The sequence below is a fragment of the Natator depressus genome, chromosome 12 (genome assembly GCF_965152275.1).
Source record: "Natator depressus isolate rNatDep1 chromosome 12, rNatDep2.hap1, whole genome shotgun sequence".
In the NCBI taxonomy this organism is placed as follows: domain Eukaryota; kingdom Metazoa; phylum Chordata; order Testudines; family Cheloniidae; genus Natator; species Natator depressus.
In genome coordinates this window covers 25583573-25608466 of record NC_134245.1, presented here as the reverse complement: position 1 = coordinate 25608466, position 24894 = coordinate 25583573, and the positions used below count along the sequence as shown (strand labels likewise).

The 24894-nt window shown below is 45.1% G+C and overlaps 1 protein-coding gene across 1 annotated transcript in view; it reads left to right on the top strand.

Annotated features, from left to right (window-relative positions):
- The first annotated feature begins 3472 nt into the window (after window positions 1-3472).
- WTIP (WT1 interacting protein) overlaps window positions 3473-24894 on the top strand; it is a 114964-nt gene continuing 93542 nt past the window's right edge. Inside the window, exon 1 of the mRNA XM_074968772.1 lies at window positions 3473-4901. Within this exon, the coding sequence (XP_074824873.1) occupies window positions 3473-4901 (1429 nt within the window). The remainder of the gene's footprint in view (window positions 4902-24894) is intronic.

Genomic DNA, 24894 nt, shown 5'->3' with positions numbered 1-24894 from the left:
TTGCAGGGAAGATTATGCTACTGCTTCCAATGGTGCTGATAGTGTTGCTGATTTTGGTTGGACATATTCCTGGAAGATTCATCACATCAGGGGGGCCATGACCCCATCACTTTTACCAGCCATAAGGCGAGCGATGGGGTGAGTGGGCTTAGAGGAGGGAGCGGGGAATGAAGTCTTAAGGGGAAGAGGTGGTGGGAGGGTGGGGGCTCAGGGAGAAAGGGTGATACGAGGGCAGGGCCTTGGGGAAGGGGCAGCATGGGGGTGGGGCCACAGTTCTGGTGCCAGTGGCACCCCCACTTTTAGGGAGCTTCCGTCATCCCTGCATCACATGATATAGTTTTTAATGAAATATTAATCTTTAATTCCTGCAGGCTCCAGGACAATCCTGGAAGGTTGGCAACTGTATATTTGATGTTTGAAACAAAGATAGTAAGCCATCACAGATGCACAAAATATTGCAGGTTGCATTTACAAGGCACAGAGAACTGCAGACTAAAATATAATACACCTTAATGAAGGGGGAAAGCAATCAATAGTACATGCACATGGCAACAGCATACTGAGGAGCCCAACAAAAAGCATGATAAAGAAATTAGGTACATAAACATGTATTAGAAAAGTGTGTTTTATTGACAGGACTTACAGTATTTGCACATATTTGTCATTGGAACTAAACATTACGTTGGCAGTGACATTAAATAGGGAAGCCTATCCCTCTGCCCCCCTGAGTTTTTCTGTTTCCCCTACACACTCACAAATTGCCAATCTTTCTCACTCACACACATTTTGTTTCTATTTCCCTTTCACACACACAAAAATTGCCAATCACCCTCCCTGGCTAGGGACTTTTTCAAGTACACAGTTGCTTTTAATGTTTAATTAGGTATGATAACAGGATAAAATGTTCCTGGCACTGTTCAGTGCCCACAGCTCAGACTTGCAACATTTTCCACTGATTGCAGGCAACTAAACATCTAGCACAATAGTGGCAACATCCACATAGCTATTGTTAGGGCTACGTCAGCACTTCCCTGATAAACGCAAGCTATTTGCAGGGGCTTATAACTTAGTTGCAAAAATGTACTCTAGGCTCCACCTTTGTATCCAAGGTTTCAGACCAGTAACAATTTCTAGCTTGCTTTTAGACTTTATTATCCACCATTTTTTAAGTCACACAAATTTAAATGGCAAGTAGTGCTATGCTTCTTACTGGATCACCACATAAAATAAGGTAGAAACTCCTTTTGCACAGGCATAGAACCAAAATAAATAGATTTTTTTTTAACTCATGTTGATTCAGAAATTGTTTTGGGCCATAATACTGTATATACATCATATATATCCTTAGAAAAAAATTTACAGTCTCAATACATACCTGAGAATAAGTTATTTGTTTTCATTCTAAGGCCCTGATCCTGCAATTGGATTCCCCTGGGCAAACCCCTGTACAGCTCCACACAGCTGCAGGTTGTCAGTCTGCAATGATCCAATTGCAGAATTGACATGTAATCTTGGGACTGATCCTATAATTCTTAGCACCTGAGGAGCCCCATTAAATTCAAGTTATTTGATTTTAGGCCTTATTGAGAGTTCTACCAGTTCTATGCTCAAACACATAGTGGCAAAAATGCCACTACACAGCCTGTCCCCCCATTGCTAACACCTGAGCAACTGCACTGGTGCTGGGGCAACCAGGGGAGACTTACCTAAAACACTCAGTTGTAGACAAGGCCTAAAATACTTTAATTCAGTGGGCCTCCTGCTATGAATAAAAATTACAGGACTGCTTCTTTTGTTTAGACTATGACATCCACATCAACAAACAAGCAATCCCTCTGAACACCCTATTAAATACAGATTTGCACAATCGAAAGCAGTGCCTTGGAAGCAGCGGTTGCAAACAATTCAGATCCATTAATTTGAACAAAAATATATACTTTTTTTGCTCATAAATTGTATTTTTAAAAAAATGGGAAAGATACAGTTTAGCTAAATCAAAAATGATTGAATGAGTTTGTCTTAAACTGCCCCAGAAATACTCATATTATAGCTGAAACCAACGATAGAAAGTTCCAGGCAGAAAGAAGAGCTCTGAGGAAGTACTGAAGGAGTGAAAAGAGGGGTTTATATATAAAGTCTCTAACTCAAAGCCCCTAATGGAATTCCCCAGTAGACAAGAATGGCTCCCTCAAAGCTACTGGGGTTTTGTGGTGTGTTTTTTGTTTTTAATGAGCAGTTCATATTTAATTACTTACTTACAATTTTCTGCTTTGCTGATGCATCCATCTCAGAAGAGACTTTATCAAATTAAAAATAAAGAAAAACATATTTATTCAAAAAGAATCATTACTTTTTCTTCTCTGTTTCAGTATGTAGATCAGTAACATGCATTTAATATAATCTTGCACAGAACTTTTTTTAAAGAAAACAGAACAATATCCCTAAGAACTTTAATAATAATTGCTCAGTGTGTGCCACAAACAGACAAAACCCAGTAAATCCAGAGAGAACGCTGGCACTCCACTTCCTAAACTCACCCACTTGGTTGTGTGGGGAGAGATGGAGCAAATGCGGTGTGTGAATTCAGGACAAGCATGTCAGCCTTAGCTTTGAATTTCCTGGCTCTGTTTGGTGAGCTCGATTTTATTTAGATCTGGGGAGGAGATTACATTTATATCCTGCAAACCCCAGCTTAAGGAGAAAAGTTTGAACTCCCCTCAAGGTGTGAAGCACAAGGCTCCCACCTCCTCTAGTCTTGAGCTTCAGTGCTCCCCCTCCCCTGGGCTGTGAAAGTGGAGAAGAGGAGCAGGAACAGGAACAATGTCACATGAAGGGAATGCTAACTACACTGCAACCTCGCTGCTTCCAGGCAGCTCCTCCAGCCTCAGCCTCTCTTTCTCTCTGCCTGACTTGGTTAAAATCATTGTTTGGCTCCAGCATTAACTACATTCCAGAGGGACGCAGCGCCCAGTCTCCTTCCTCGCATTCCTGCCCCACACAAAGGAGTCCCTCCCTCGCCTGGCCTCTGTGCATCTCTTCCAGCGCCACAAAGACCCTGGGAGCCGGGAGCTGCACTTGCCCCCAGGCTCGGAGTTTGTCCCCGGCGCTTGGTCTAGGTGCAGCTCTGCTGGGAAAGGGGAAGAAGGCAGGCAGCCCCTGAGTGCAAATTCCTCCGCGCAGCGCGCCATTGACTGGCCTGAGCAACTTATTTAAGGCTGGAAATTGACACACGGGGGCTTTTTCTTCTTGCCTCTCCTCGTTCTGCTCGGGGAGCGGGCCGGGCGACGGGCTTTGGAGCAGGGATGCCTTCCAGGTGACCTGGTGCACGGAGCGGCTGTGTCACCTGGCTGCAGATCTCTGGGGCAGGGGGAGCAGCCGGGGCAGAAAAGTGCCTTTCCCTGCTGCAAACTTCCCAGCCGGCGGCTTTCGTGGTGCCCCCCCCCCCCCCCCCCCAGCTCGGGGCCGGCGGAGCATGGAGAGGTACGAGGAGGACTTTGCCCGGGCCAGCAAGTTCATGGAAGATCTGTCCCTCTACGAGGCGGGCCAGGAGGGGCTGTACAGCGGCCGGGGCTGCAGCAGCAGGAGGGAGCTGCTGGAAGACGCCCAACGGGCCATCGCAGCCCACATGACGGCGGACCCGAGAGGCAAGAACATGAATGGCACCGTGGCCCCCCCGGGGGACGCCCCCGCCGCCTCCGGCAAAGGGTTCCCGGCTGCGGCCGCCCCCCAGTTCCGCTCGCTGAGCGCCGGCAGCCGCGGGGGCGGCCCGGAGCCGGGCTGCTGCGAGGACGGGCTCTGCACCCGCTCCGAGGTGGCGCTGCCCTGCTACGGCGGCTTCGCGGACAAGAGCCGGCGCTATTCCTCCGAGAGCGCCCGGCACAGCGCCGGCAGCGCCTGCGAGGGCGTCTACGTGCCCAAGCCGGGCGGCAGAGCCCACGCCGGGCCAGAGGGCAAATACAACGCGGCCAGCCCCAGGGCCAGCCTGGCCTCCTGCTGCCAGGAGCAGCTCAGCCGCTTCTCCAGCCCCAGGTCCAGCCTGAGCAGCAGCGGCGCCCCGGGCTACGAGAAGTTCTCCAGCCCCCGGGCCAGCCTGGTGGTGCCCGGGCAGGAGAAATACACCAGCCCCCGGGGCAGCCTGGTGCAGTACGAAGGCAGCGCGCTGAGCCCCAGGTCGAGCTACGCCAGCACGGCCAGTGATACCAGCAAACACTCCAGCCCCCGGGCCAGTCTGAACAGCTACGACTGCGGGAGCAAGCCCAGCAGCAACCGCACCAGCGGCATCAGCATGGGCTACGACCAGCGGCACATCAGCCCCCGGTCCAGCACCGCCAGCCAGTACTCCTGCACCACCAGCCCCCGCTCCAGCTACTCGGACTCCCGCTACGGCCCGTCCGGGAATCCCGAGCTGGACGGGGCTGGCGGGCCTGGGCTGTCGGTGGTCAGCCCCAGGTCCAGCCTTTGCAGCCAGGACGGTCGGACAGGGGCGGTGGGGAACTGCAACCCGTCCGTGATCAGCCCCAGGTCTAGCATCTCCAGCCATAGCTCCAGAAGCTCCAGAGGCTCCATGAGCGCTTACCCGGAGCTCCAGCTGCCTTCGCCCCGCTCTTCCATGCTGGGACCAAGTTTACAGGAAGAAAATCCCACGCAGGAGCATGGAGATGCTTATCCCAGGCACGAGCAGCAGCATCCTGCTGCCTCCAACCCCGACTCGGCTTCAGGAGCGTTAGCATCCTACACCTACAGCCCAGCCAAAGGGTCCGCTGCAGCTCCCAAATTCAAGCTTCCGTATCAGGTCACCCCGTCCAGGGAGAGTGGACCCAGCCAGGCAGAGAGGAGGTTGGAAGCGTTGACGCTGGAGCTGGAGAAGGAGTTGGAGATGCACATGAAGAAGGAATATTTTGGTAAGTGGCATCCTCTTGCTTGTGCCTGGGAGTGCCTGGCCCTGGGGGGGTGGGGGTGGGAGAGGGGATTGCATTGCTATTGCCACAGTCCGACAGCAGACTGGAGCTTGGAGTGTACCTTCCGCTCCACACGATGAGCGGATCTGCTTTAAAGTTGACTTGCTGTGTACATTCCACAAAGGCGTGGGGGGGGGGGGGGGGAATCCAGTCATGCCGTGATTTTTAACCAGCCGATTTTTAGCGTCTTGAAAGACCCAACATTAGAAGCATTGGCCTGTAAGAGTCAAACTATTCAAAGATGATCCCTTATAAGACCTTATTTTTACTAACAGTTTTACCTGTAGGAAAATAGTCACTGACATGCATGGCCATTCTCTATGCAGGTTATTTATCCGGGAACATATTGTCAAAGTCTGCTATAGTCCAGAGCTAAAGGACCAATTTAAAAAAAAAAAAAGTTTTCTTAATGGTATTCCTCTGGCTCTAGATTGCATTTCTCCTGATCCATTCCACTCGTTACACTAGATCTGTTTTTTTTAAAAAGCTGCTTTTTATCCCATTCCTCTGTCAAAAATCTGTGGTTTGTTTGTTTTGGACCTTTTCCCCTTCTGTTTATCCCTTCTGTAGTTCATTTTCCTTGTTTTTCCCCTCTCTGGTGTGACTGGAAACAATGTACGAAGTATTATCGAAGCACCTGTTTGTGCCAGTGTGGTTTGGTGTGGTAGGTTAATTCTCTTTCCATTATAAACCAAACTTTTCTGGACTCCCTAACTTTAGCATACAAGTTAATGTGATCTGAAATAGATACGTCTGAAGTCTTTTGCCCAGTATTTTTGTTTTTATAAATAATGGGCAAATTGGAGAAGCCAGTCTTAGGACTTGCTTCCATAAAATCTTTGACCCGATTCAACATGAAAGATGCTCACAGGAGCCTCTGGCATGGATTGTTTCTGGCCTGCAAGGCCTTGCTTGGCTCTTCACAGCACACAAGTGTGACACAGCTTGGATTCGCACCTAGAAAGCCAGAAGAGATGATTGGGGCGATGAGATCCTTTCCTGCCAGGCTGCACCCTGCCTGCATATGTTCTCCTTTCTTCTCTCTCTTTTTCTGTCTTTCTGAACAATAAAAGCGCTGTGAAACAAATGAATGCATTTTGCAGTGAGTCTGCAGTGTAAATTAAGACCATTTGGTATTTTTTTTTAAAGTGAAAGGAAATAGCCAAGATATTTGCATTTGAAAGACAACTACAGAGAGCTTGCAAATACTGCCCCATTCTCTACAGGTGCTGGGGATCTCCCAATGCAGGCAAATGGGGTGTGGGGTAGGGAGGGAGGATTTTGGAAGATCTCATATAGACCACCGCATGCGCTCATTAGAGATCCAGTTCTGCAGAGGGTGCGCTGCTTGGTTGTGTATAGCAGGCTCCATGAGCGCTTATCCAGAGCTCCAGCTGCCTTCGCCCTGCAACTTGGAGGTGGGTCAGGGAAAGGCAAGTGGATGCACTGATGCATCCGTCCGCTGGTCATTGCTCCCTGTGGAGCAGTGAAACAGATGCTGTGGCCTTTTAGGGGAAGGTTCCCCCCTCAGTGCCCTGCCCTTTTACTCAGACTGGGCGCAGAGGAGAGACCAACCTTACCTATTAGGTATGTTCTTTTTAGGTCATGTGAATGTTCTGGAGGACCAGGATCCATTTTATTTTAATGGATTTAATGAGCATTTTGGATTGTGTGATAGAGTGTTCCACAGGAGAGGGAGGAGCCGAGAGAGCCACAGCCATGCAAGGGGTTGGAGTGCCAATGAGGTGCTGGCTGGCACAGAAAAGGACTGAGAAGGGCAGCTGTGGTAGTTGAGAACATTCCAGAGCAGCAGGAAGGACCTGTCTTGCACAGATATTTATGCTATTTATAAATACATTGCTTTGTGGTTCTCAGACTCCTGTGAATTGAAATAAGAATTTTAATGCTGGTGAAACAAGAGAGTGAGCAATAGGAATTGGGTTAAGAGACACATGTAGGAGACAAAGATGGGTAGGAGAGCAGATTTTCATTCACTACATAGTTGTACAATACCTTCCATCTGGTAGGAAGTCTGAAGGGGCTACCACAATATAAATGATCATAATAATTATTCTGACTCATTAAGTAGCCACGGAAGCTGAATTGTGAAGTTAATTATCACACTAGGCAAAGTAATGTTTGTCTTGTAAATCTCAATGGATTTCAGTGGAAGTGCGAGCACTAAGATGCTTTCAGAGCAGAGGATATTAGCCTGATAGCCCTGGCCCTCTAAAAGCTGCAGTGAAGTGGCATGGGAGTAACTCAGAGAGGATGGAAGAGTCCATCGGGAGACAGACTGGCACAGAGTGTGTGGTGGGGGTGTGTGTGTGAGAGGGGCTCTATTCTACAACTTTTTAATTTACAAGAATTTGCCTGTCACAACTGTCGCTAGGTGCATGTATATTCTATAAAAACACGTTACAATATTCCCCAAAGATCAACAGACTGGGGCTCTGTCAGACAGATGGGAGAGGCACATTTCAGAGTCTAGGACCCTCTGTTAAGAATGTCCTGCCTCCATTGCTCAGAAATTCGTATCTAGGAGAGTTTGAAAACCTCCCAGCAGACCTGAACTAGTGCAGTGGCACACAGAAATCTGTCTGGTAGTCAGGATGCACACCAGATAAGGTTTAAAACGGCATAGCTCAGATTATCAGTGTTCTGTAGCACCTACTTAATTAAATTACTGCTGTTTTTAGTAGGACTATGCGGGCTTGATCCTGCAGTTCTTTCTGAGTCAAAGCAAAGGGTGAGTTTCGCCTGAGTGAGCACTTCAGGGTTGCGCCCTGTGTGACTAAAGATTGAAAGGGTGAAAAGAAATATAAGCAGAGCAGTACTAGGAGCTGCAAGAGGCTCAGAGTGATGGGGTAGGAAATGGTCTTCTTCTGATAGATATAATGGCTTGGCTAGTCACTTGGATACTGCTTAAGTGGTCTTTGGAAGGCTCTCCTAACACTCACGGCTAGTAAAGCAAAGGCAATAGAAATTCATTACTTCATTCAGTACTAAACGTCTGGCATATACCCATATAAATGAACTTAAAGGTTTGGCTACCTTGTCACCGTAGCCTCTGTACCCAGATCAGTACGTAAAAGGAGCTTTCCATTAGGAAGTATCCGATTAGTCTGGAAGACCTTCAAACACCTGCAATATTTAGGCACGCTATAATTTTACCAGTAGAAAGGGAAAGTGTTAACCCTAATAGTCTAACAAACAGGGCAAATGGTTTAAAGCTCCTTAACTGGATCAGCCTAAGTATCTAGTAAGTACATTTACATGTTGTGACATTGCTAATTTTAGTATCTTTCAACACCAGTCCTCATAACCTCTGTTCAAAATGAAGGCTTGTCTACAGGGGGATGTTACATTGAAGTAACTTTAATTTATATGCCTGACGGTACCTTGTGTCCACACACAATCTTTTTTAAAGCGAATTATTTGGCATCTTTAGCTGCTGCAGCAAGGGTATGTCTATAGTGCCCATGTTACAGTGCGGCTGCGGGACTGCTGTGATGTGGATAGTGTAGACACGGTTTATCGCCAGGGGAGAGCTCTCCCGATGATTTAAAAAATAACCCACCCCGAATGAGAGTGTCTATACTGGCACTTTTTAGCGCTAAAACTTTTGTCGCTCAGAGGTGTGTTTTTTCACACCCCTGAACGACTAAAGTTTTAGCTCTGAAAGTGACAGTGTAGACTAATCCTCCTTGGGACAGGAGTAACTCCACTTTGCAGTGAGTTTGCTTTAAAGTTCAGATGATTCCATGACTCTGCTGCTGGCAGTCGTCCCACTGCTATCGCACGCTGCATTGCTTCTCACCTGGACTGCTCTGTCTGTCTACTTGTATGGACACCACTACTCCAGGGTCATCTTGTCACTTCTCCTTTACATGCTGGCATTCAGTCAGGTGAGCCCCTTCTCAATACCAGGTAATGGTGAGTTCACCCTTCCAGAGTCACATCCCCACTATAGCAGCTGTGCCCTGAAGCCTCCACATGGATGCCTGCAGAGCTCCTGGACTTGATTGCCCACTTTGGAGAGCTGCGTGTCCAGTCCCATCTGTCTCCAGAATGCAGGCATGTACAAGACCGTGTCAGAGCAAAGGAGGAAAAGGGCATGCCCTGAGCTAGTCCCAGTGCCAAGTCCAAGCAAAGGAGCTCCAGGAGAAGAACCTGAGGACAAAGGGCCAAGCAGCCACTCTGGTAATGCTCCACTACCTGCCCAAACTATGAGGGCCTGGACTATGTTTTTGCAAGCGATGCCAACACTGTGCTCAAGAATTACGTGGTGGACAGTTTTCCAGAAGGCACCGCAGACAGCATGGCAAGCACCCTGGAGCCCGCATAGACCATAGGGTCTGACAAGGAGCAGGTTTTTCTGGATGGCCAAGAACTGCGTGACCGTGCGGGGACAGCTAGACAAACTGCTGTGCAGACCTCTACTATCAGCCAGCCTGAAAACACGGCTGGGGGGAGCTGCTCAGGAAGTGTTGTGTGCTGTATTACAAGACAACAGCATAGGGGGATTTAAACTACTTTTTGCTGGGTACTGGCTGTCTGCTGCCTTGTTAGGTGGGGCTAGAAGCCTCTCCCCACCTAACGGGTGTTTAACCCCTTCACTCCCGCACTGTGCTCAACGTGGCATCTGCACCGGAGATGTAAAGCTATATACTTTTAGTTCCTGGCCATACCAATTTCCACACCCATCAGCCCCGTTTGCCTCTATGCACCCTTCTCAAATGGCTGCTTGCTCTCCTTCCCTTCTCCCTGTTCCCTGCCACCCTCTTTCCTTCCCCACCCAAGAGAGCAGCAGCATGGGGGTTAAAACAATCAAAGGTGTTGCATGGCAGGCATGCTTATCATAATGGCAGACCTGGAAAGAGAAAAGAGCAACAGAAGAAGTAATTTGGCTCCTGGTTCTATAAATATCCTCAACTTGAACTTGAACCCAAATCAGGCTTCACAGATGTTTCAAAATGCATAGGCAGTACAAGGCATTCCTGGGTATTTGACACTCTTGGATTCGGAACAATGATTGCAGAGTTCTGTTTATTTTGTAATGCACTGTATGGTGATCTGCCAGTGTCATAAAAGAGAACTTAAGGCACAGCTTGTATTTTGGCACACGCATTGCAAGGCAGTGCCGCTCCCCTAGGACTGACCGTAGCTACCGTTTCCTTTAACGCCTGCTGCAGATGGAGGGACACCATCCTGGCAAATAGCCACGCTGCATATCTTCCTGGTTTACCCTTTGTCTTTTTTGAACAAGGCCCTTCTATGTCTCCTGAGGATTTGCCTCAGGGAACATCCTCCAACTTAGTCGGCCTGCAGGGGTGTATATGCAATTACTAACCTGCCCTCTGCTGCCCTCTGCCCACCTAAACCCACAGAGGTCCCTTACAAAGGGGAAATAATCTGGAATATGTCTAACCACCTTGAAGTGAATCCCCTCCCTGCGCGGAGTGGGGAATGGCATTCCAAAATTGTGGGGAAAGCAACATTTTGTGATCGTTGGCATGGAGACTAGGAGTGGTACAATAAGTCCTTGTGATTTACTGGTTTCCCTGATTTCCACGGCCCCGCTGAGAAGCTGACAAACCTTGGAAGGAACGAAAAAAAGACAAGAGAGGAAACATTCAAGGTACTAGTGACTGTATCCTGACACGGGGCCGGGGAGGGATGGTTTCCAGGAGCAGTTGGAATGGAGGATATGGGTCTTGACAGGGACACAATGCGGAGGCAAATCGCTATGTGGGAGCATCTTTTGTTACAAAGGTCAAGCACAGCAGCCATCTTGGCAATGGCCTGCACACTATGGAGAACACATCATACTGCGACCTCCCTTTCAGTCAGCCACTTTTCATGCTCTTCTCCCAGCAATCCAACTGGATGGAGAAGAAAAGGTGACTGCACCTCACCTGCAGGACTTTGTGAGCCTTCTGCATTTTGGGCATGCCACAGTTCTGTTGGTTTGAAGTCTGTACTACAGTCTTTATTCTTTTTTTTTTCCATTCAAGCGGTGTTATTTATTATCTGTGCTATTGGAAAACTCAGTCACTTTTTTCTTTTGGTTCCACTCAGCTGAAAAATGTCATTATGAACAGCTCCCCCCATCTTTCATAGAACATCCTCCCACCCCCACCCCCACCATATAGTCAATTCCTAATAAAATCGATACACAAGCACATTTCAGTCATTTCTTTGGTTACAGCACGTTCATTATTCACAACTACTCTCTAGCCTCAAAGTAAGAGCATAATGCATCCCTGACCCCATTTCCCTGGCCACTTGGGGCATTTGTCAGAGGCACCCTCTCTGGCTGTCCATAAGGATCAGAAAGCCGTTCCACATCCTGCTCCCACCCAGACTCCCGCTCTTGGATCTCACAGATGGGTGCAAGAGATAGCAATCCCTTATCCCACGAGCCACATAATGAGAAGCATCCAGCCTTGCAGTCTTTCAAGCTCATGCTCCACTGTCATTCAGCAGCTGCTCAGTTAAACTGTTCCTTTCTCTTGTCAAGTGTCCAGTAAAAGGCTTCATCAGCCAGGGAAGCAGGGATAAATAAGCTGGGTCTCCCAAAATAATGGGAAGAATCATAACTCCATTTAATGTCCGTAGTGGTTCAGGGGAGCAAAAATTCCCTAGCCCATTCCAGCAAATGGGCCTGATTCTCTAAAGAAACTGGTATCATGGACCTTTCCAGAGCTCACATTAATACTGGTGAACCTTCCACAATGATCAGTCAGGTCTTGCAGCACCATGGAGAAATACCCCTTCCTGTTGTGTTTGGCCTGGTGTTAGGGGTAAAGAATGGGCAAGTGTCCCATCAATAGCCCCTATACCGTTTGCGAACACCATCCGTGCAAAGCCACCAATAACCTTCTATTTATTGCTAAGTTTTATGACCCAGCCCAGCAGCACCTTCCCCAGGGCATCGTAAATCTCCATGACAGCAGCCCTAACACTTGATCTACCAATACCAACTTGATCAGCTGCTGACCAGTAGCACTTTAGGGGTGAGAGGCTGCCAGATGGTGCTAACAACATGCTGCGGAGAGCTCTCACGCTGGTGTTCTGCCTCTCCAGCTCTTGGGTGAGTGCTGCACAGGTCTCTAGGAAAGTAGCCTTCTGCACTGTGAAGTTCTCCTGTCACTGCTGGTCAGCCCAGTTCTGCATCACTCTCCCATCCCACCAGTCTCTTCTAGTTGACCAAGTCCAGGAACATGACTCCACTCAGTGAAGCTGCTCCAGATAAAGGCTCTGCAGAAGTAACTGCTCAATTTCGCCCTCCTGTTTCTCCTCTATTGCAGTAGCTTGTAGCTCTATTGCATCTGAAGCTGTCCGAAGCCACTGAGCCACCCATTCATCTGTGTGACTGCAGTAGAATGCTTGTTCGTGTCAGTGACTCTCATGATTGCAACTCTCAGCAGCGTGTCATCTATGCTGCGTGACAGCCGCTGGAAAGTGGCAGTGGCAAAATTTGGATGAATTATGGAGTGCCAGGAGAGGAATCACGGGAGTTTGTTAGTTTGACCCACAAGTCCCACAATTCTTGTAGGCTCTGGTAGACATTATGAGAAAAATCCCAGAGCACAGGGCTGAGTGTTGGAACATTGCACCATTGGATATCTACCCAGAATGCTGTGTGGTTAATTTGAACATATGCAGAGCTGTGTGGACACAGTGATTAATAAGGACAGAATCTTAAGCCAGCATGATGAAGTTGTGGGGATGCCTTTCAGTTCACATGTCTAATTGATGCAATTACAGCAAACAAGCTAGATCAATGTAATATTGCCAGGCAGACAAGCCCTAAGACACTTGTTTGTTTTTATTGTTCTTGTAATAGAAATCCGTATAACTAAGACAGTTGTATATAATCCTGGTATATGTGGCATGTAACATGTACATGTGCAGGTACGTGTTCCAGCAGTGAGTCCATTCTCTTGAAAGCGCAGGCTGCAGTCTCCCTCAAATGATGGCTTAAATAGGGTCTCTCAGTCAGTGTGTAGTGTAATTTATGAATTTGTGATACAATGTTGAACAGAGCCACGGGGAATGTATGAAGCTCTAAAAACGTACTAAGACCACTAAGGTATTTGTTAGTTTGTATCTTCTGACAAATTTTAAACGTTAATTTAGTATTTGTATATGTAGGTTTCAGAGTAGCAGTCGCGTTAGTCTGTATCCGCAAAAAGAAAAGGAGGACTTGTGGCACCTTAGAGACTAACATATTTATTTGAGCATAAGCTTTTCATGTAGCTCACAAAAGCTTATGCTCAAATAAATTTGTTAGTCTCTAAGGTGCCACAAGTCCTCCTTTTCTTTTCTTTTCTTTTCTTCTTTTTTTTTTTTTAAATATGTAGAGACATTTAAATGACATCAAGCAACTGATCTGGGGCCTCAGACTTGACTTGTTTGTGAACAGTTTTGTGCAGCCACACTTCCTTTTCACAGGCACCCGCGTGCGCAGGTATTCATGTGAAGAAAGCCTGCGTGCACAAGTGGAGGCTAGGTTGAGGCTAATAGTGGTATTCCAGCCCCAGGTGGTGTTTGTCACTTACCAGCCCAATTTGTAAATCTGAATGAAATTTAAAGGAACTGGGCAAAAGGCTCCTATTAGTGCCCAGAACACTTCTGCTAAAATATTACTCTACAGATTCTAATTTCTTAGGAAACTTTAATTATAAACTATTATGTCTCTCCTGTTCCCACCAACACAGAAAGATAACAATTGATACACTATAGTTGTCTTTTTAAGCACAATCGATTCTGGGGATTATTCTTTAATTAATCTTTTTTTATCCAGGGCATGAAAAATTCACTCTCCTTTGACTAGGAAGCTACCGGGTGAGTGCCATCAATGTCTACATAATCTAAACATTCCTTTAAAAGAGTGTCTAGACATTATGGTTACAACAATAGCCTTCCGAACATAAATAAAGTGTAGAGCTGTGCCATGTTTTAAGCCTGTTGTAGCTCCGGTGCCTCTGGGTTGCTCTCAGCTTTGCTAAATTACAGCAGACTGAAGGTGTCTCCCTGCTGCTACTGGAAATCCTGTGGGTACCCATGAAACTGATCAGAATCGTGTCAATTTCATGCTGCCACCCCTTGGAAAGCTCTCAATAGTAGAGTTAGATCTGCTCACAGGAGAGGGCCCCAAAAAAGCAGATGGTGGATGGGGGGAAGCTGCAGCAGTGGTTGATTATCAGAGACCAACCACCGCATGAGAGTGTGAATGCTGCTTCTCTCTTCCAGAAGCCAGAAGGATGCTCACATTTATCAGACACTTTCTGCCTAGAGACAACAGAAGATGGAACCCAAAGCAGGGCTCAGGGAGCACCCTGATAGCAATCCCATTACCCTCCCCTTCACAGACACTGGGTGTTAGAGGAGATTTGACTTTGCACCTAGGTGAGACTCCTGGGTTGGGGGATGGGGGCTCACTTTAATTCGGGCCTGTGTCTGAGGGTGTGGATACGTAAACAGATGGGGCGAGGGTTTGTGAGATGGGGTACGTGGATCTAGATGGGTGGGAGAGAGGGAATGACTGATGGGCTAAGTTAGAAGAGAGAAGTAGGGTGAGTAGATAGAAAGAGTAGGGACACAGGGGAGGAGGCAGAGCACATAGCTCAAGGAAAGAGAGGGAAAGGGCTATAAAGATGGAGGGGGAGAGAAAGAAAAAAGGGCATAGGCACTGGAGACTGTGGGAAAGAAATGGGATAAAAAGCAGAGTGAAGCTAGGAAGGAATAGAAGGGCTGAGGAAAGCCAGAGAAAGAGATGGTAACTTACTTTTAAAAATATATTCGTCAAGTGACCGTACTTTACAATTGACAGTGTATACTATAAACGGTGACAACTGTCATTCCTTTAAATTGCAGGGAGCTTGGCTTTGGGGGTGGGGTGGGGTCCATAGGGCAAGTATTTTTTCAACTGTCCTAGTAAGCTTCCTTCTCATGAAAGCTTATGCTCAGATAAATTGGTTAGTCTCTAAGGTGCCACAAGTCCTCCTTTTCTTTTTGCGAATACAGACTAACACGGCTGCTACTCTGAAACTTCTCAGACTAGTGAGTAGGTCTGTCTCCAAGGCACTTACCGGGGAGTGAGTTAGTGCCAGTGGTGCCTTGTGGTTAAGGCCCTGAAGCAGGATGTGAGCAATCTGGGTTCTCAGTTTTCTGGCTCTACCACAGACTGACTGTGTGACCTTGGCCAAATCATTCAATCTCCTTGTGCCTCAGTTTCCCGTCTGTAAAGTGGAGATAATTCCCTACGTCACAGGGGCATTGTGAGACTAAATCGATTCGTGTTTGTGAAGTGCGCAGATACTACAGCAATGAGCACCCTAGAAAAGTCTACAAACAAAGTGTTTTTTAAAGCTCTGTGTACACTAGCAGTAAAGCTTAACTGGTTTTGTAATTGATTTAGTGCATCCGTGTCCCATGGCATGAAGAAGGCCAGATCCTATTTGCTGAGCAGTAATTGACTAAAACCATATCAGAGTCAGAATCCTGGTTGGGGTTCTGCCTCCTTACTCCCCCAGGGAAGTCTGAACACAGTTCTGTAACCCACTGATTGCGTGATTTATATTTTGAATGGGTATAATGTGGATACAGAGGGTACTTCTAAGCCATAGTCACACATTGACTTAGGGCTTCTGATCCTGGGATTTGGATTCAGTACAGTTGACTGTGACTTGCATTTTATGGGCATGTGAGCTACCACGCTGAAAGTAAGTCTCGGTTTAATTCTTAGAATTTACACCCCCCTTCTACTATCACCATATGGTTTGGAAATTCTACCAGCACACATGTCTGTGCGAACACCGTAGCTGATTTTCTAAGCCACATGATGATTCAGGCCATGTGTCAAAGGGGTGGGGGAATGAGGCATTCAGTTCTATAGATCTGAATTAAAGACTTTCATTTATAGTTGAAATGTATATAGAGAAAGAAGTCTTTTCTGCTTGTCATTGACAATTAGCACCTTCAGAGAGAAATGAGCTTATAAAGACTGAAGATCAGTCCATGCTTCAGATTGCTTTGTTTTGGGGTGTGTTAAGCCTCCTATGTTGTTGGTAATTCTGAAGTGACAAGTTCTTATGTATAAAACACTGAGGAATTTATTAGATCTGTTAATCTCTAGGACATAGTCACTAGTTTGAAACTAGATTTATATTATGCTCCTAGCTGATTTACAGTATGTGTGGGGGGGAGTCAAATTCTTGGAAGTAACTTCAGACCCTTCTCTAGCATTCTCTGTTTAAAAACAAACAGCAGGATTCATCTTCTCAGATGGTCAAGGAAACATCTTAAGAAACATTTTAGCAGCTTAAGAAAGATTCAAAGTGAGGACTTTTTTCCATCCGAGTTTAACTCCTGTTGGCAGCTATTAGTATAGTCTTTGTGCTTGAGCCTCCTCAGAGATATGTAGGGGTATATAACCAGTGTGGTGTTAAATCACCTACCACACATTCACAATTCACACACATTAGCAGTAAATCATTTTATGAATTACGTGGCAGTGCCTAGCTGTGTATCTAAGAGTGGAACTTAGCCCCACATGAAAGAGCCACTGTCTAACTGGCTATATTTAATGTGTGAATAAAGCTGATACAGTTTGGAGGGAAATCTCTTCCAGATTGTACATTTCTATTTTCAGAAACAATAGCCAGTTTTTTATGTGTGACTCAGGTTTAAAAAAAATTGTGTTTTCCCCCATGCGGGTTCTGCAGCAGCAGATAACTGACAGACCCTATATTCAGTGCTGTGCTAATATAATTGATGCCTATGATTAAGAACGAGGAAATAAACAGCCATGTTGATTTCAACTGCTATTAAAAAAACACACCAGGATTTGCCAAATAATAAAATGACAATTTTGGCAAGAGAAGACATTTTTATTTTCAAGTGTTTAGAAGGATTTTGCAAACAAAAATCAAACTATAATGGCAGTGAGCCAAAATCTGAAATGTACCTGGGTAAAACTCCCATGTACTTCAGCTGGAGTTTTGCCTGAGTAAATAGTGAGTTCAGAACTTGGCCTAGTAACAATTTTACATCCCAAAAGGTATGAAAGGACTGCACTCGACACCATCTGTTCGACCCTGCAACAAAGTTATTGCATTATATTTTTCACCCACCGTCCCATCCTTCTCTGCAAGAAGTGAGCCATAGTGCTGTTTCCTCAACCTCACTGTGTTTAAGGTGGCTGTGTTCATTTCCTGGGAAACATACAGTGTCCTGTTTGTGCTAGGTTGAGATTATGACGTTTTTGCATACGATGAGAAAGCAGGCTGGATTAGTATGAATTCGATGTTCCAAGGCTGCCATTTCTTTCCTTGTGTAGTAAGTTATTGGGATTCTTTTATCTCCTGTTCTGCTGTTCCGTGTCTCAGCAGGGAAATGTGGGGTGGCTGTATTGGAGTAGATCTTTTGGTAAATTGCAGTTAGTCTCTTTCAAAGCACATGTGATTTATTTTGTAGGGTTTAATGATACAACAGTTCTGCCTTCTGAATTCATTTGGGTCCAATACTGGTTTTTAATTTGTGGATGAAGAGAACGAATGTCATTTAAAATGATATAATACAGTATTTGACTTATGCCAAACCCTGGATAAAAAGTTTGTGATGACTAGAATTGGTAATAAATTATACAGAGCAAAACTGAAACAGCATAAAGGAATTCACTGAAATGGTTGGTGACTCTAAGCATTGTTAGTAGTTTAAGAAGGCATTTGCCATTCGTGTCAGAGCACTGCATTTAACTGCCTGAAATGTTCAAGTTCTAACAGGAAATAGGTACCTAAAACCTGTGTGATGTGGCATCCCTTGGAAATACCCCAAGGCCATGAGCTACTCCTTTTGAAGTCAGTAGTGGAACTCCTATTGACTTCTTTGGGAGTGGGATCAAACTCCAAATGCTGACAGACTTAAAGATTTGCTAATAATTACAAAAAGAAAAGGAGTCCTTGTGGCACCTTAGGGACTAACAAATTTATTTGAGCATAAGCTTTCGTGAGCTACAGCTCAAATAAATTTGTTAGTCTCTAAGGTGCCACAAGTACTCCTTTTCTTTTTGTGAATACAGACTAACATGGCTGCTACTCTGAAACCTAATAATTACAAGTGACTGAATTATGCAAACGAATGTCCAGGAGCATTTGGTTGAATTTTGAATTGAACTTGCCCTGTGCGCCTTTCATCAAACCTTTGAGCAATGCAAATGTTATGGGAAGCAAATTTCATCAATTACACACTCATCCAACTGGTGAAGCAGAAAGAATGCCACGTGACTTTACCAGGCCAATTGCAACTGAGCAACACAGCTCCAAATTAGAATGTTCAGAGTTATCTGAGAGAGCAAAACGTAAAAAAAATATTTAATCTAATAGCACATGTGAGGAAACTGATCTTTTTGTGGAAAATTCATGAAGAGAGAAAAGTTTGAAACAACCATATTGTTAACTGTAGATTATACACGCACTTCTCCTAGTAATGTACATAAGAGCCTGGTCCCCCAAAGACCCACAGATGTATTTTCACAGTACCATCTCTCTTCCTGATTTCTGGCATTGGCTTGTGTGCTGTATTCTTTATCTACTTCGGTCCTTTTGCCCCCCCCCCCCCCCCTCTGCCCAGCAAGGTTTTTCCTCCTCCTTGTCCTGCAGTGAAGTCACAAGGCCAGAATTTTACTTATCCTGTTTTGCAGGTACAGTTTTGTGCCCCCACTTTTGAACTGATAAGGATTTTGGGTGCAAACATTAATAGTTAGGCATCTTATACCAAGAGTAGGCACAGTATTTCCAGGGAGCAGTGCAAGTTTAAGCTGAATGCCATCTCATTTAAAAAAAAAAAAAAAAAAAAATCCACCACCTTTTTGGTGTCCTTGTTTCTGTACTTTAGCAGATGTTTCTTCTGCAATGCATGCTACATTTTTCACTACAGTTGATTTAACTCTATCATGCTTTGTTTTAATTTTTGATCAGCATAACTCAGCAGTGCCTTGCTGATCATCTGAAATCTAAGACAACAGCATAACAGGACATTCAGTGCTATAATGGTTTGCAGTGCAGCAAAGCACGGCATTCTCTTCCTACTGGAAAATTTCACTTCTGCTAAAACCTAATCCCAGATTTCTTTGGAATGGTTTTATTAAATCAGTAATGTCATCACTGATGTGTGCCAGCAAACTTTTAGAAAAGACCCTGTGACTCATAAGGGAAAAATACCAACCATCAATGTGGTTTCATTTAGCGATCAACCACAAACTACTGTATTTATCTTTTTTCCTAAACAGTCTCAATTGATAAATATCTCTGATTATATGAAACATTCATATTGTCTGAAGTTAAATATGGATGCAGCTAATAAGCAAATTATCTGGCTAGTCACTGTTCAAACTGGGAGCAAACCCAAATTGGTTACGAACACGTAGACCGGTACAGCTTCCTTGATCACTGTGACCAGAGGTTTTTTTTGTCTGGGAGCAGAGTTAGAACAATATTATCAAACATGAATAGACTATTTGGAGCCCTGTCTTTGTAAGAAAATTAAACTTGCTGAAAATGGTTTTCCACAATGACTCCCTGTGGATTTATTTTGAAAATGGGGAAAGTGATAAGTGTAGATTGGGCAAAATCATTTTCAATACCATTTCACAAAGTGGGACTGGGATTTGGTGGGAGTGATGAACCAGATCCATCCTAGTGTAGACAAGATTGAGGGTGCATAACATGTTCCTATGGCTTTCATATCTGTCAGCAATATTTGAATGAGGGCAACCTTACTTATGTCGCCAGGGTGTTGCGGGGATTAATTCACTCATGTCTGTAAATGCTTTCAGCTCCTCAGAAGGCACTGTAGAAATGCAAAGTGTATTAATATTGCAGCTATGATTAATATGCCAAATAGCCAGGTAGTGCACAAGGTAATGGCTAGCTATGTTTTTGTGTGTGTGTTTTAATAGCTTGTCCATAGTGGTCAGATTTTCAATTCAAAAGTTTACAAATGTTATCATTTTTGTGGAAAGTTGAGCTACTGGGAATTTTCTGAGACATTTTTGTAGCCCTACAAACTTTTGCTTAATTGGCAAACATTTTCACTGCAGGCACCGCAGAAATTCTGTAAAGTGAAAACAAGCTGTTTTCTCTCTTTTTATATGGTTACTTAAAAAAAAAAAAAGAGAGAGAAAAGCTGTCCTCAAATACAGTTTGAGCCCTTCAGGTGTGGGCCATTTAACAATCACACTGATTCATGGCATCCATGGATACCCCATGGCCTCTCTCAAGCATGGGAAACACCCATCCTTTCATTGCCTGGGCACGTGGAAAGAAAGACAAGATTCAAGGGATGTGGCTTAATTAGGCCACAACTTTATTATTTAACTCATCTGGGAACTAACAGGGAGTAGTCCATACAGTGCAGGTCATGATTCCTTCCTTAAACATTTCCACCTAGTGGGGGGTGGTCATCAGCCTCCCCAACTCTAGAGCTGGTCCCAACCGATTGCTGGACCCCCACTGCTCTATGCCCATATTGAGGGGGAAGGAGCTGTAAGCAGGGAATTCTCTCCCGGCTGTTCCAGACATTAGGAGATCCAACTCCTTCCCCCAGCCTCTTAAGGGGATGCTTTTCCCTGAGCCCACTTCCAATCCAGTTTATCTGGGAACTGGCGCCCCCTATGGAATGAGTGCCTGCACTGGGCATCCGCCACCTGCTGCATTGTGACCTGTTGAACCTTAACTCCTGATATACACCACCAGGTCCTGGAGCTGCTGCAGGGAAGGTGAAAAACCCCTCCCTTCCCTGGCCATTCTGATGGTGAGGGAAAAATCCCTTCCCAGTCCCAAATGAGGCAAGGAGCACAATGCCCACAGCAGACCAAACCCCCCGCCCTCCAGGTCCCTTCCCAGCCATCCTCTTCCCAATTCCCAAGGGTGGGGGGGGACCTTAAAAGAGCCTCCACCCTTTTTTTCCTGCCAGTCCAGACGAAGTGCCCCTGCCTTGTCTGCATCTTCTCATCTGTTACAGACCCATTCCTGTTCATAGTTAAGGAGTACTTGTGGCACCTTAGAGACTAACCAATTTATTTGAGCATAAGCTTTTGTGAGCTACAGCTCACTTCATCGGATGCTCACGAAAGCTTATGCTCAAATAAATTGGTTAGTCTCTAAGGTGCCACAAGTCCTCCTTTTCTTTTTGCGAATACAGACTAACACGGCTGCTACTCTGAAACCTGTTCATAGTTAGTGCACTGACAACTCTGACATCATCAATAGAGCATGGAGTGGGACTAAAATGGTTTGATGGTAATAGGTGCTGCAGCTGGCTTTCTTCTCCATTACCGTGAGCATTCTGGCCTCCATTGCCACAAGGAGCATCAGTAACAAGGTCACTCTTGAACTTGGGTTCCCATTTTGTCAACAGGAGCTGTTGTCAATCCCAAATGATCCATGGAATTTTTGTGAATTACAACAAAAATAACATTGTGAATGTTCTGAGCTAAATCTTTGATCATTTGAGACCTGCATGCATGCACAAAAATTAGGTACACACATCTACACTGCATTTGCACATGCAAGCCAGGTCATCACACACACACAACATTCCATTTACAAGCCTATCTGGGAGTTTTGCACCTGCAGATGCATGTGAAAATGGATGGAATTTTTGGGCATAGCCATCTGCATTCTGAACATTTGGCTATAGGGTTTAGTATCTCAAAGATGTTTGTTTGTTTTATACAACCTGAAATGTACCTTGCAGCTTTGTCAGCATTTGAAATAGGGGTATTTGAGGGGACAATAGGAGCAGTGCGTCAAGTTCTGCTCGTATTTTATACTAGTGACACTGATGGAGTTGCAGTGATATAACTAAGAGCAGAATTTGGGCCATACTTTTTAACACCATTGAAATGTACTGGAACTGGAGAGCTTCTGCAGAGACGTTCTGTGGAAAGTGCTATTTTGCTAAAATAAAGCAAAATGTGGACAGTCCCTCCTGAATTGGGACAGTTGGAATTTAGGCTTTTAGAGCCCAATCCTGCATCGTGGAACCCCGTGGAAAGTTTGCCAATGACATTAGTGGGCATAGAATGAAGCCTTTAAGGAGCATGTGTTCTTGCTCCTTGTATAGAATTCCTCCTGAGATCCATTTGTGTGTGCAGAGCAAGTCTGAATATCCCCCAGAGCAACTGATTAGAAACAAAACATTGAGGTGATTTGATTAAGGGAACGTCTACACTGGAGCTGGAGGAGTAATTTCCCGCTCAGATAGACGTACCTGTGCTAGTTCTAACTGAGCTCTTGTGGGTTGCACACACTAAAAATATAAGTGTGGAGGGACTAGCTGCCCCAAGTACAGTCCCTTCCAAGATGCTACGTATGGACTAGCAGTAGTGGCTAGCCCTTCCTGCTGCCCTGGCTACGCTTCTATTTTTAGTGCGCTAGCTTGATTTGTTCTAGAGCAAGTATGGCTACTCAAGCTGGAAATTACACTTCCCAGCTCCACTGCAGACATACCCTTGGAGGAGTAGCTTAATAAATAGAGAGTGGACTCTAGTCTTGTCTTTGGATTCCAAAGAAACATTGCTTACTTTACCTGGCCATTTGCTATCTAGCTGTTTGCTCAGCTGTTTTTGCTATTGACTTCAACAGGAGCAGGATTTGCTCCCTCAGTTTACACAGAATCCATCATTAAATCACTTGCACCCCCCAAGGAATATTAAATTTCCTTTTAAAGAACCAAGAAAAATGGAAAGAAGCAAAACCTGTTCTAAGAAGAGCATTGGAACCTAGAGTTACACAAAATTGCTACTTCTTCTCCTGGACAGTTGGAAAGAACAACAGTTGAGTCAATGCTGATGAGTCTGTTCCTTTCGGAAAATGTTTATCCTAGAGCTGTGGCAGTTGACATGTTTTTAACCTTTTGTGGGTTGCACAACCTTCAGGAGCAGAATGGGGAAGTAGCTAATTGCTCAGAGGCGAAAGAGGAGTTTTAATGAATGGCAGTCATGCAACCCTTCATGCCAAGCAGTTATTCCCCATAATTGGTGTGCTGGCCATTCGTTAATCAGGGCCATGTTTTCCAGATTTAAACACTAGAGAGAAAACAGTGCTATACAACCGGCACGTGTATTAGATTCCAAACTTGGAGCTGGTCTGAGAAATCAGCATCTAATTTTTTCCATAATCTATTCAAGCACATATTGTTGGTATCCTTAGAAACTGAGATTTGTTTTACCTAGTCCTTCACATAAATCACAGAGACAGTGCAGGTTGTTTTCCCCTCAGCACCAGCAGTGTAAATCAGGAATAACCATTTAAATCCATGGAATTATTCTGTTGTAAAACCGGTGTGACATGAGGACTGGGCCATGTTTAGCTTTAGTGCCCTAGGTGGGAAAACGTGCTGAAAGATCAGATTTTCTTGAGTCACATCTCATACTGTGATACAACTGATTTTGTGCTGCATTTTGCTGTGCAGCTTCCAGAATGTGCTCACTATGATACTACAGAACTACCCTGTTGTATAATACTTAAGGCAAACTGTGCCTCATTGACATCTCTTCTGTTCTGTTCTGAGTATCTTAACTTTTAAGTAACTAATCAGTTTTATTCCTTGAATTGATACAAAAAAGCAGTTAAAGGGACACTGAACTCTTCAATCTCTCTGGTCACGTGATTACAGACATGAAAGTTGCGTTATTACAACAGAAAAACTTCAAAATGAGACTCCAGCGAGAGACTGTTGAATTGGAATTCATTTGCAAATTGGATACAATTAACTTAGGCTTGAATAGAGACTGGGAGTGGCTAAGTCATTATGCAAGGTAACCTATTTCCCCTTGTTCCCCCCCCCCCCCACGTTCTTGTTAAACCCTGGATTTGTGCTGGAAATGGCCCACCTTGATTATCATACACGTTGTAAGGAGAGTGATCACTTTAGATAAGCTATTACCAGCAGGAGAGTGGGGTGGGGGGAGAGAAAACCTTTCGTAGTGGTAAACACCCATTTTTTCATGGTTTGTGTGTATAAAAAGATCTTCTACACTTTCCACAGTATGCATCTGATGAAGTGAGCTGTAGCTCACGAAAGCTTATGCTCAAATAAATTGGTTAGTCTCTAAGGTGCCACAAGTACTCCTTTTCTTTTTGCGAATACAGACTAACACGGCTGTTACTCTGAAACCTGTCAAAATGAACCGACCTGCAATTGGAACGAATATAAAATAACATTAAAATAACAAACCTGATTCGTGTGTATATATATAAGGGCTACAGTCTAGCAAAACTCCCAGCTTCTCAGGTATGTCTGACGTATAGCAGCACAGTTGTGGAACTGCCGATATGCTGCTGTAGTGTAAATGCTTTGGAAGAGGTTTTTCTGTCCATGTACGAAATGCACCTCTCTGCAAGGTAGTAGCTAGGTAAACAGAAGACTCCTTCTGTGCGGACCAGGCCCTAGATGGATACCTGATGAATGGCTAGTTTGTTTGCAGTCACACCCATGCACACAAGCCTTGGCCCTGCACTCTGCTGACAAGCAGGCAGCCTTTTGGGAATGGGATGTGCAAGAGGTGGAGATTTGTAAATGTGTTAAAAGTGCTTTTCAGACAAAAGGGGAAGGTGCCAGTTTCACAGCCCTGCAGAGGGAAAGCCTGCATCTTGTTGTTTTAATGATTGAAGCCCTAATGTTGCTCAGCATCACAATTGCCATGTGCGCCCTCAGGACTTATACTACCCAGTGTGTAGTAAAGTGGTCATGATAGGGTTAATGGGGTTACCCAGAGTATTGTGGGATGGAGCCATGCCCCATTCCTCCCTTACTTCCTGTTTGTTTAGTCAGTAGGAGCCCTCCCCATCCCCATTGTGATACAGTTGGAAAAAAGTGTCATGGGCCCAGCCTCCAGTCCTGTAAATAGAGGGACTTCAGT